The following is a 13,119-nucleotide window of genomic DNA, read 5'->3' as shown; positions in this document are numbered from 1 at the left end:
TCCAAAAAGCCAAAACTCTTCTGGTGGCCCCACTTGCGAAGCCAGCTGTTCACCCCTGCAATTCTTGTTTTCCTCCCTGGGCCGTGTCCTTCAGCTGGGTGTAGAGATGAAATGACAGCCTGCGCATCCGGATCCTTCAGCTTCCTTCCCAGAGCCTCAAAATCCTTTTTGGATGTCCCGAAAGCTACATCTCGCAGTTTCATTTGTTCCCACGTAGATCAAAAGGAAAGGATAACAGTCAGCGGACTTGACAAGTCTTGTGTAAGGAATTCCAAAGAGCAGAAATAAAAAGGCTTTTTGATTATAAGTCCGTTTATTCAGACATCCTGGAAAGCACACACACACGACATGGCAGGAATGAGCAACCCCGCTCAAGCAACAGATTATAATGCTGACTAACCCATCCCCCCGGCTCCGTTCTCATGAGAACGGAATTCTACTATGCGAAAGCGAGATAAGCATTCTCACAAGGTTGGTGCAGGTCCTGGCCGGACGCCCGGCCAAGAGAATCTCCGTCAAGGCCAGGTTTGGCTGTAAGGGAAACAAGAACGACTGAGATCCTTACACTCTGCCTCTTCTAAAAGAAATCTCCCCCTTTTTCCCCCTCCCGGTTTGTCCGGGAAAGCTTGGTGAAATGCAGCAATTAAAGAGGGGGCATCGATATTCTCCTTATACACCCATTGATTATGGCCAGAAGAATAGAAGCCAACCCATGACACTCAGATATTGTAGACGCTATGAAAGAAGTCCAGGATAGCATCTATTTCATAATGCTTATGTCCATCAATTATAACTGGGCGGGGTGTCTCCCGAGGGTCGCGGGCCGGTATAATCTAAAGCGGAGCCCTGCTGGAATGAAAGGCGGGATGAATGTTACTTAGTGAATTAGGCAGATCTAAAGCTGCAGCAGATCACATCACTTTTGAACCAAAGGGACCCACAAATTTCTTGCCAAGTTTTGAATATTTGTGCACGCGTCTGGAAGGTTTTAGTGGACAAATAAACCCAAGCCCCAACCGTAAGGGGAATTCTACGTGTTTACCCGCCTGAAACTTTTGGGCTTCTTGAGCCTGTTTAAGGTAGACTGAACTGTTTTTCCAGCCTTCAGCTAGTGACAAAATCCATTGATTGAATTCTGGTGGCTGCAACACCGCAGCTGGGGCAACGGGCGGAAGGATCGACCAGAGACTTCCAAATGGGTTTTCGCGTTACTGCTATGAATTGCATTATTGTAAGCATACTCTGCGAAGGGAAGCAATTCACACCAGTTGTCCTGATGGTAGTTTGTATAACAACCGTAAATACGTTGCTCTAGTGTTCTGTCTCCGTTCACTTTGCCCTCGTCACTTTCGAGCGTGGTAGGGGCGGCGACTGCTGGTGTGGTTCCCAATAACTCCAGGAAAGCCTCCAAAATCGAGAAATGAATTGGGGCCACGATCCGATACCACCTTCTCAGGAGGAATGCAGGCGGTAGATGTGTTGAATGAACAACCGGCTGGTTGGGGAGCTGAAGGTATGGTGGTGCGCGAATGAAATGCTTGTTTGGAAAAGAGATCCACCACCACCCACAAAAACAGTGTTCCTGACTGTCCGCAAGTCAGTGATAAAATCCATTGAAATAACCTGCCAGGGTCGGAGGCAGCGGGAGGGGTTTCAGTAATCCATGATGCTTTCCTGGTTGGACTTGGCCTCGCGCATATGGAACACCCTTTAACTTGTCAAGATCTCCAGCGTCGCTTGAAAAGCATAGAAGCGCCATTCAAAACTGGCGGCGGAAAGCTAGAATGAAGGGCTTTTCACAAACCGAAGATGCCCGGCCTGACGGAAAGCATCATGGCATGCTGGAAGAATCTGCTGGTTGAAGGAGGAGGAGCGATCAACACACCTGCCTTCTTCCAGACACTGCATCCTCAAAGCCGTGGCTGTGCATCTTTTCTCTGTTGGTAGCTTTCGTGGTAATCCCGCCTCGCTTGAATTCCCTGGAGGAAGTGGGGGAGGCCGATGGCTGCAGGATGAAACGGGGAGACGAGAAGTTGTGAGCTGGTGACGAAGCCAATCCCTAGCTGGGGAGGAGAGAAGCGGTCGCGTGGAATATCTGGTAGGGATCGTGCGCCCTCCCCGGGAGGCCGGGACAACGCATCAGCCAGCTTATTGCTTTTACCACAGGGAAAAAAATGGACCGTAAAGGAAAAGCGAGAGAAAAATCAGCCCAACGTAATTGTTTAGCCGGACATTTTGAAGGGGGGGGGGTGTGGAAAGCGCCCAGCCAAATTTTCTTATGATCCGACCAGACTTTGAAAGGGTGCTTGGCTCCCTTCTAACCAATGGCTTCGTGCTCAACGCAGGTAAGTTGATAGCAGCCAGTTTCCTTATCTCCGACAGTCCAGTTTAGTTCGGGATCCAGAAAATTTTTTGGATAAATAAGCACACGGCGATTTACCAATTTATTGTCTTTATTTTTTTTTCTGCAAGAGGGCAGCCCAGTGCGCTTGTCCGAAGCATCCACGTGAGCGCATGAAAGCGGAAGCTCAGGGTCGGGGATGTGTCAGAATTGGTTCAGTTGTGAAAGCGGTTTTCAGCTGCTGGAGCGGCTAATTGGCATTCCTGCGACCATTAGAGGGGTTCGGGCTTGGCGGCTTAGCGCGTCCTTTCGCTTTTTTAGATGCTAAAAGATCAGTGAGCGGTAAAGGCAAGTTTGGCAAAATGGGGAATGAAGTCACGATAGAAGTTAAGCAAAGCCTAAGAAAGATTGCAATTCCCTTCTATTGGTGGGGGCAGGCCAGTCAACCACTCTTTGCGGCACACTTTAGCCGGGATTCCATTTCTAGACCGTCCAGAGGATATTCGATAGCTCAGGTAGTGGTCTATATGGAGGATTGGTGAAAACAGCATCTCTTTGACAACTTGGCAAAGAGAGGAGTTATCGGGTAAACGGCGTTGTAAAACTTCCTCGGACTAAAGCCTCATGCTCTTCCAGGGTCTGTGAGTAAAATCAAAACATCCCATCCAAATATCACCTAATTACCCCTTGTACAACAAATCATGTGTAATTCTGCTATTATGAGGGCCATGAAGGCCCCTGGGGCCCCAGATGTAATCCGAAGGGCATTATTAAATATTCATATTGCCCTAATTTTGTATTAAATGCTGTTAAATGTTTCATACCCCTCACATCTTGGACACAGTATCAAGCTTCTTCTTCCATAAATCCAATTTGGTAAAATCCGGCCTTTGCCTAGGGCATCCAAAGAGGTCCCTTTTATTAAGGGCAAAGCGATATTTGTTGGAGATGGAAACAGCATTTAGTCCACGATAATCGAGTACAAAGTCTTAACGAACCCGTCTTTTTTTCTTGAATCCTATCAAAAACAGAGGCCGACATGGGTATGTTTTGTGGCTGCACCCGTGTATGAATCCAGCGGGCTAAATTTTTATCTAAGAAGGCCGAGCTCCTTTTTCCTCGCCGGTGGGGACTCATGCGATAGATCCTACCCTTAGGTAATTGAGTCGGGTTGTGTAGCAGGATCTTGCAATCCAGGATCCTCATGGGGAAGTGCGATCGACTCCTTTTCCTGGAAAACTCTGGATAATGAGTCTTGTTGATATGCTTTGGGATCTCTCTACCACAGCAAGGAGCCCGACAGTGCATTGAAAGCTGTAGAGATCGCGTTGGATTCTCCCCCTGGTACCGATGGGATCTTCCCCCCATCCATGTGATCTCCTCAAGAGGGGGGATCTGAGACTTGAAAAGGATTAAGTTCCTTAAGGATTAAGGATTAAAGATCCACTCAGGTGCCGCTGAAAGAGCTGCTGCGGTTTCTTCCTCTTCGACATCCCTCATCAAATGTAGCTTTGGACCTATATCCTTGAGTTGGCAGGCTGGATTTGCGTGGAGGCTTGGCAGAAGGAGTGCGCGGGCCCGGGAGGGGAGGTAAGTCTTCTGCTTCTTGCCGGGCAGTTGGCAGCCAGGTGGCCCAGGACCTCCGCGAGTAAAGGCACAATCCTGGGAACGGGCGACGGCGTTCGATGGTCTCGCCGCCTACGTCAAGCAGTTTTCTGGCGTCGCGGCGCAGGCGCAGCTACGCTGGTTTCGAGGCGTGAAGCTGACCTCCTGCTTGCCGGGTATAGGCAAGACGGGCAGCAACCTATGAGTTGTTCGCATCCAACTTAAGCGCTATCGCGGGATCCGGCCATGATCACTGTTACGGGAAAGTTTAATATCCATAGCTTGAAAAAGATACCGCGATTTTCATGCGCTCAGGCCAGTCCGAGGAAGTCTACTGGCCGCTGCATCGAATTCACAGGCAAAATCAGCAAAGGAGCGTTGCCCTGTTGGATGGTTTACTAACAATAGGATGGCATCGTTTTCCAGCATTGGGATCTTGGGAACCATATGAACGCTGAGGAGAAGCCCGCTACCGTCGCGAAGGGTATCGCCCCCTGCAATTCATAAAGAGTGAAAACAAACCACTCAAAGCGGTTACCCGGCATCCAACACTGACCCAATAAGTCTCGGTGATATTTTTCGGCGTTCAGAACTGACATATAGATCATGAAAATTCTTGCATAAGGGCATCGAGAGTTGCAGGATGAAGTAAAGGAAGCTTAGAAATGCGGTGCCATCAAAGCTTGGCGAGCTGGGATGGGGGGTCTGTAGAACCCTCTTTCAATGCAGCTTCTAGGTGCGCAGGTTAGGGTTGCTGCTGCATGTAACCTGGTTGTTGTACTGGGATAGGTGTAGCTGAGGAGCAGGGCGAAGTTGAGGATATTCCCTAAGTTGAAGAGTTGGAACTCAGGACGCTTTGCCGCCAGCGGCCCGGCAGAAACGGCCGGTGCGGGGTGAAAGGTGGTAGGCACCAACTGGGGGCTCTAACCAACGCCTTCGTTACGCGTCGTCAGAGATTTGTTCTCGCTCAGCCAATTCCCCTTTCCTTGTGTGTTAAAAGGCATCTTGGTGCCGCGTAAATTTTTAGCTGCCCTCTGCGGATTCCGCTAATTTGGCTCGCTTCGTCTGCTGGAATGGCTAAAGTCCCAGTTCATTCTGGGTTTTGGATGGTTGTGATGTTTCGCTGGCGCTGTAAATCCAGATTTGGACTGATCCAGTACTTTGTCATGAATCGTCAGATTCTGTCGACACTGCTGGACTTGGCAGCTTCTCTTTTCCACGGTCCAACTCCATTTGCAGTTTCCTTGCTGTTGCTTTTCCACCCGGTCCCGCTGCAGACTTTTCGCTCCTCTTCAATACACAGTTCGCTCGGGCCCCAGGCAAGCTTTAGCGTCCCTCGCGAAAGATGGCCACCGTGCATGCGCCCCAGGTATTTTCTTTTCGAGGGCATAGGTAATCCATTCGATCGGGGATCCAGTTCCTCCTCCGATGGTTTTTCCCCATGCCTCCGACTGCCCACGGATTTTCACCCATTCGCTCGCTTCGGCCTCCCCGGTTTGGAACTGTCGAGGTGGTGGGAACCCTCTCCTCATCATCGATCCAACCCTCGCCATCGCCCCTGCTTCCGCTGTAACTTTGGGGACGAGTTCCCGGGTGTTATGCCATTGCTGATCTTTGGGAATATCATCTAAGTATTTGTCCAGGAACCTTTCAATGGACTCCTGGGTGTCAGCATGAATGGTAGTTAATCCTAACTCCTCAGGGACTGCCGCCACATTCGGGGTTTTGCTTAATCCACACATTGTCGGGTGGAAACGGAATCCAGGTCAACAGGCCGAATCCATAGATAAGCTCAAAAGCTCTCATGCATCTCCACCACGATTCGAACCTTTCATTATGTCGATCGCCCCAAGGAAGAGAGGCGTAGACTCGAACTGACCGAGGTCGGAGAGAGTCGACCAGCGAATCGGATCATCCCCCCGATCCTTCGAGGAGTCTGGAAGGGAAGCTCGAAACCCTCTATGGGGGCTATGCGTATTTCCACATGGGTCATATTACTCAATCTCTGCATGTTAGGAACACCAGAGATCCAAACACATTCAAGAGAAAAAATGAGTTAGATTCCCGCCATAATGGGCAGGAATTCCAGAAATAAATAAAAGGCAGTTTTGCAGTCCGTTTATTCCAGACATCCTGGAAAAAAGCTTACACACCTGCGACATGGCAGGAATAGAGCAACCCGCTACCGGCAACAGATTTATAATGCTGACTAACCTATCCTTCCTCGCCTCGCTCTCATGAGAACGGAATTTACCATGCTAAAGCCGGTAGATAAGCATTCTCATACACCAAGGTTGGTGTAGGAACCTGGCCGGACGCCCGCCAAGAAGAATCATCCGCTGGCTGTGGTTGGCTGTAAAGGCGGAACAAGAACGACTGAGATCCTTACATCTTGTCAGCCTCTCTGACATCATGGATTTTTGCTCCAGGGAGACAGCAGACCTCTCGAGACATCTTGTCAGGCCTGCAAATCATTGCTTCTGTTCCCCTCAGCAGGGAGTCCCCTACCACCACCACCACCACCACACAACCCCCTGTGGGGTTGTGCAAGGGCCATTCCATGGGCCTAACCTTCTGTCTCTTGCACGTTCTCTGGGGGCTGACTCTATTGCTTCTGTGCCTGTTCCCTATTCTCACTGACAAGGGAGAGAACTTAAAATCTTTAGCTTTAAACTCACAGAATGCTCCCTGGTTCCTCTGCTTCCATGTGTCACATTCCTCCAGTTTTCCACCTTTTGTGTTTGAGAACTGCCGTCCTCCTCAGACAGATCCCAGTGTGTTCCCCGCCCAGTATTGTCTGCTCCACTTTGTCATCTTCTTAATGTGCTGAAGAATAGATCCTCCAGCTGCTGGACCGTCTCTTCCAAAAGAGCAACCAACTTGCATTTGCTGCAGTTATAGCTACCCACACCCTCCAGCAAAAAAACCCAAGCATACCACAGCTGTTGCAGGTAACTAAACTGCCCCACAAAAAAATAAGTGTTAGCATTACCTGTTTAGTCAAGCCCTGTTCACTGAGCTCCAGGGACTGAGACCTAATGTCTGAAGCCTCTGTCCCCAGTCAAGTTTCTAACTCACCTTCTGCTCTCTACCAGAAGATTGGTTCTTACTGATACCAAGAACTTTGGCTACAAAAGCAGACATTTAGTTGAACTAGAACAAATAACATCCATGAATTTGGTCGGAGGATCTCTGGAACTGACAGTAATGGACAGGGAGTATTAGTGTAGGGGAGCGGTGGAAGTTTATTTCTAGAAGAAGAAGAAGATGGATTTATATCCCCCCCTTTCTCTCCTGTAGGAGACTCAAAGGGGCTTACAATCTCCTTTCCCTCTCCCCCCTGTGAGGTGTGAGGGGCTGAGAGAGCTCTAAAGAACTGTGTCTAGCCCAAGGTCACCCAGCTGGCATGTGTGGGAGTGCAAAAGCTAATCTGATTTACCAGATAAGCCTCCACAACTCAAGTGGCAGAGCAGGGGAACAAACCTGGTTCCCCAGATTAGAATGTACCTGCTCTTAACCACTACACCATGCTGGCTCTAGTGCAGTGGTGGCAAACCTTTGGCACTCCAGATGTTATGGACTACAATTCCCATCAGCCCCTTCCAACATGGCCAATTGGCCATGCTGGAAGGGGCTGATGGGAATTGTAGTCCATAACATCTGGAGTGCCAAAGGTTCGCCACCACGGCTCTAGTGGGATTTATTATAGTGTTAGGCAGAGTGTGGTAACTTAGAACTGCTTAGTCTGGGCCTGGTGTTAAGGAGAGGGTGCCTACAAGATGGAGATGTTCCATCGGGCCTTCGGTTGTAGCAGCTGCAGTTTCTTTTCCAACTTGCTGGCCTCCCGATTCCATCTCCCCTTTTTCTCCCACCCCCAATGCTATTGTAAATTACATTTTAATGGGCTGGGGGGTGGGTGGGGTTAATTTAGTTATATTAGGGTCCTTTTGCTGGAGCCCTATCAGTGTTTTAAATCTGTTAGCTGCCATCACTGGTAATGTTAATTTAATATTTTAAGATTTGTTATCATCTATCGTCATTGAATTGTACATTGAATCATTTTATATGTTACTTGACTGTGTATGTGAGCCGCTCTGAGCATGGCCATGGGCTGGGAAAGGGTGGGGTAAAAAGTTTAATTAATTAAATACGTGGGTTTTTTTTTACCCAACTTGTTTTTTAAAAGTCCTAAAGTGGTAAAAACTAAAGTAACAGTGAAAGCATTCACAAAACTTATTTCTTTCTTTCCCTAGGCTATGCTGCATTATCGTTCAGACCTACTGCAGATCCTGGACACCGTAACTTTTTCCAGCCTCTTGTTGTCGGGTTTTTCGGAGCAGAAGCAAATGGTGGAGGTTGAATTGTTTTCAGACTATAAGGAGGACTCGGTGAGGGACAGTGGGGTTCTGACCCCTGGTTCTTGGTGTATGGGGAGGAAGGTGTCTGAAACTCCCTAGATCCTGTCTCCTGAATAGTCTCTCCCAAGGCTGATATCTCCCCCACCCAGACTTAGAATCATAGAATCATAGAGTTGGAAGAGACCCCAAGGGCCATCAAGTCCAACCCCCTGCAATGCAGGAACACATAATCAAAGCACTCCTGACAGAGGGCCATCCAGCCTCTCTTTAAAAACCTCCAAAGAAGGAGACTCTACCACACTCCGAGGTAGTGCATTCCACTGTCGGACAGCCCTTACTGTCAGGAAGTTTTTCCTGATGTTTAGGTGGAATCTCATTTCCTGCACCTTGAACTCTTAACTCCTGGTCCTAGTCTCTGGAGCAGCAGAAAACAAGCTTGCTCCCTCACCAACACGACATCCCTTTAAATATCTAAACAGGGCTATCATGTCACCTTTTAACCTTTTCTTCACCATACGCAGCTCCCCAAGTCTCTCCTTGTAAGGCATGGATTCCAGACCTTTTGCCCTCCTCTGAACCCATTCCAGCTTGTCAAAAGTTTGTCTCTACCTATTGGATGTAGAGCAGGAACATCTAATGCCCCCATGAATTCCTAGTGAGCTTCCAGTGTACAGATCTAGCTAGTTGATGCTGGATAACGAACGCTGTTCATGGGCCTTTGCTTTTCCTCTGTGGATGTGACATTTTCTAGCCTCCTTTTCCTCATTGCTTCCACCTTGGGGGTGGAGAACTAGAGTTGCCAACACCAGGTTTGTAAATAACATGGAGATTTGAGGTGGGTGGCCGAGACTATGGGGTTTTCGGAAGGGAGGGATCTATAATGCCATAGATTCTACCTTTTGAAGTGGATGCTTTTTCCAGGAGAAGTGGAATAAGTGTCGTAAATAAGCAAGGCATTTATGTACGGAAATGAGTCGTAATTCCAGGAGATCTCCAGCCCCCATCTGGAGAACAACTAGGTTTGAGTTCCTCAGAAAGCACTTTAGAGCATCCAGCAAGATTTTTGCCCCGGGAGTTCTGGAATATGGCACTCTCGAGCTTTTTTGACTGTGCTCCCCAGCTATATCCACTGAGGAGGTGTTGATTTTTAGCGCTGGCTGTGAGTGAGTTTCTTTCACCATCCTGCGTCTCTGAACAGTTGGAGACCCTAATTTGATAAGGGGGGGGGGGAACCTTATGGGTCCTCTTCCCTGGCAAAAACAAGATCAGTGGATTTTAGCAGCCTGGAAAGCCTACAGAGGCTGCCTCCGACATTCTGTTTTACATCTTTGCATTTCCTTTTACTTTCTTCTCCCCTACCCTATAATCAGTTTGAATCTTAAAATCAGAGAAAAGATAGAACTAAAAATTAATCCTTAATGATGAATCTGTATTGCTAAGGAAAAAGAACTGCATTGGTAAACAGGGGTCTACTCATCAGAACATTTGCCTATTTCAGCATTTTGAATAAACAAAGCGAGTCAGGTATGTAGTCCAGGAGATCTCCAGCCCCCATCTGGAGAACAACTAGGTTTGAGTTTAATAGCACCTGAGAGTCCAGCAAGATTTTCAGTGTTAACAGCTTTCATGAGTCAGAGCTCTGTCTTTGACTCTCAAAAGCGTGGAGCCAGAGTGGTGTAGTGGTTAAGAGCAGGTGGATTCTAATCTGGAGAACCGGGTTTGATTCCCCACTCCTCCACCTGAGTGGTGGAGGCTTATCTGGTGAACCAGATATGTTTCCACACTCCTACATTCCTGCTGGGTGACATTGGGCCAATCACAGTTCTCTCAGAACTCCCTTATCCCCACCTACCTCACAATGTGTCTGTTGCTTGTAGGCCACCTTGAGTCTCCTTACAGGAGATATAAAGGTGGGATATACATTTGAATTCTTCTTCCTTTCTTCTTCTTCTTCGCTACAGTAGTTGTTCTTCTGCAGACCAAGAAGAGGAAGAATAGGTTTTTATACCCCGCTTTTGTCTGCTTTAAGGAATCTCAAAGCTACTTACAATCACATTACCTTCCCCTCCCCACAACAGACACCTTGTGAGATAGGAGAGGTTGAGAGGCTGTGGCTGGCCTGAGGTCTCCCAGCAGGCTATGTGGAGAAGTGGGAAATCGAGCCCGGTCCTCCAAGTTAGAGTCTACCGCTTTTCACATTACACTGTACTGATTACCACAACATCATAGCTATCCTCTGAAACTATCTTCATGGTAGGGGGGGGGGAGGTTGCTTTCATAGGAATGACATTAACCATCTTGGTAGAGCCAATCCGTCTAGATCAGTGTTTCCTCAAGCTTAGACTCTTATGATACTGAATGGCAGCGGAATTTATCAGGAGATGACGCGTGGAAGAGAAAAACCCACTCTGGTTCTTCATCCAGAGTTCTTCAAGCATTCTGGTTCTTCATCCAGAGTTCTTCAAGCATTCTGGTTCTTCATCCAGAGTTTCTTCAAGCATTCTGGTTTTCATCCAGAGTTCTTCAAGCATTCTGTTTTCATCCAGAGTTCTTCAAGCATTCTGGTTTTCATCCAGAGTTTCTCCAAGCATTCTGGTTTTCATCCAGAGTTTCTTCAAGCATTCTGGTTTTCATCCAGAGTTCTTCAAGCCTTCTCGTTATTGCATTGGGTTCAAGAGCAGGCAAGAAAGATGAGCCCTGACATTAGGGAAATCCTTTCAAGATGTATGATGAGCAGGTTTGTTATGAGGGGAGGGCTCTGTTCATTGCCACAGATGGGGGATCTTCTTGCACTTTACAGAGAGGACAGCTCTTGCCCTCTTCACAAGGGTCGGGTTAGTTGCTGATGTTGTGTCTCTGTCCTTTCCAGTATACTCCGACAATCGGTGCTGTGATTGAGATCCAGAGCAAGAGGATTCAGATCTATGGGGCCCAGCTGCGGATTCATGCTCATTTTACTGGCTTGCGGTAAGGACTGAGTAACCGGCTTGTAATATTTCGGGGTGGGTGGGGGGTGGGTTATCTTTTCTATCTTGGACTTGGGTTGGGAAGACTTCTCTTGAGAGGCTTCCTAGGTGGCCCTCTCTGGTAGACAGGGGTCTCAGACCACAGGAATTTAAGGCTCCTAAAACATAATACATTTTTAATTGAAACAAATACAAATATTGCCTAAGCTTACTTTTCTTTGCTGGGAAACGCTGTGCATAGGCAGTCCTAATTGCACACAGAGTTGTGTTGTGCACACAGTATAAATCAAACTGTTACGTTCTGGTTTGTGCAGCCTTAGTTGAGAACCAGAAATTCTGCAAGGCAAGATTTCTTGTCCTGACGCGCTTCCTCTTGCCCCGCGCAGGCTTCTAAACTTTCAACAGGGAAAGAAAGAGCACTTCTGGTGCAGTGTTTTGCGCCAGAGTGGGGCAGGGCTGGGGAACACCAGTAGTGGGTAAATAGCCAATGTATCATGTTAGCACTTAAGCTTTGCTTCAGTTCTTTTAGGCTGCCGGTTGGTTCTGTAACCCAAATCCTATTTCATTGTTTTTGAATGTTGCATCTTGTTGATGGTATTGGCTCAGTCTGTGTTACCTGCCTTGACAGACTATAAATAACAGGTTGGAACTATAGTTCCAGTCTGGTGATGGGATCGCTTTGTCTCTCTCTTGGGCAAGGAGCCTTCCCCTGACTTCAGACAGCTCAATATTTTGTGACCCTCATACAGAGTTCCTGGGAATTATGTTGAAATGACTTATAAAAGCACAACATAAAGACCTGGGCCACTGCCTGACTGTCACCTCTCTTCCTTCCCGGTGCCTCTCTCACACAGATACCTGCTCTACAACTTCCCGGTCACCTCGGCCATCTTGGGTGTGTCCAGCAACTTCGTTTTCCTCAGCGTCCTTGTCCTCTTCAGCTATCTGCAGTGGATCTGGGGCAGTGTGTGGCCCCGAGACTCGCTTTCAGTGCAGGTGGGAGATGAGACTTTACCTGTGGGGGAGGAGGGGAAGGTGGGAAGTTGCTTCTTGTACCCCCCCCCCCCTAATTATCAGAGTGCCTAGACTGAAGGCATCTTCGAGCTGTTTCTCAGCATTTCCTCTTTACTGAAAGGTCTGTGCCCCACGGAATTTTTCTAGTTGTGCTTAAAAAGCAACAGCCAGTAGTCCAAAACTCTCAGCTTATGGCACCTGAGTGATTATCAGCATAAAAAGAAGCAATGAAACAACTTAATGAAATAGCAAAAGCCAGCATGGAATAGTAACATGTCAGTCTGAAGAGATGTAAAATCCAACAGTAAGAGCGTCTGTTGAAACAAGGGTGGTGGTGGTGGTGGTGGTGGGGATTTATTTTTCTTCTTCTCTAATTGAAACAAAAACCCTGCATTCCTTCAAAGCCCTTGCCAAATATTTGAATGTCAGTCCAAACTAGGACTTTTCGGCTGGAATAGAGGATGCAAATTAAATATGGTTTGTTCAATTGAATCTAAGCTGCCAGCTTCAGTCAGGACGATGTGGTGGCTGGTTGTAAATGGAATGTAGACCAGGGTGTTCATTGCCGGTCTTCCGTCCCCTCCTGTAGGTAACTGGCCAAGAAGGACCTGGAGGGCCGCAGCGAGAAGATGGACACAGGCGGGTTGTGATCCACAAAACAGGTAATATGGGAAGAGGAGTGAGGTCAAGAAGGTGGAGCCATCTGTAGGGAAAGCCGCTGGGTCAAATGCTTTTTGTTTTATTAGAATTTTTTAAAATGTAATTATTATATTTACTTTATTTTGTTATTTTGGGAAGCATAAGCATTTATTGTCATTGTGCCCGCACAACGAAA

General features: G+C 47.7%; 1 protein-coding gene across 3 annotated transcripts in view; it reads left to right on the top strand.

The window, feature by feature from the left end:
• The window catches only part of BSCL2 (BSCL2 lipid droplet biogenesis associated, seipin), a 36,539-nt gene that overhangs the window by 15,936 nt on the left and 7,484 nt on the right, over nucleotides 1-13,119 (top strand). For all 3 annotated transcript variants that reach the window (XM_048512716.1, XM_048512708.1, XM_048512702.1), the window contains 4 exons: nucleotides 8,200-8,334; nucleotides 11,174-11,271; nucleotides 12,125-12,266; nucleotides 12,874-12,946. In XM_048512716.1, coding sequence (XP_048368673.1) covers nucleotides 8,200-8,334; nucleotides 11,174-11,271; nucleotides 12,125-12,266; nucleotides 12,874-12,946 — 448 coding nt within the window. The remainder of the gene's footprint in view (nucleotides 1-8,199; nucleotides 8,335-11,173; nucleotides 11,272-12,124; nucleotides 12,267-12,873; nucleotides 12,947-13,119) is intronic.

Source organism: Sphaerodactylus townsendi, linkage group LG01 (assembly GCF_021028975.2).
Source record: "Sphaerodactylus townsendi isolate TG3544 linkage group LG01, MPM_Stown_v2.3, whole genome shotgun sequence".
NCBI lineage: Eukaryota > Metazoa > Chordata > Lepidosauria > Squamata > Sphaerodactylidae > Sphaerodactylus > Sphaerodactylus townsendi.
Note: the sequence above shows the minus strand (reverse complement) of the source record. Positions and strands in the feature narration are given on the sequence as shown.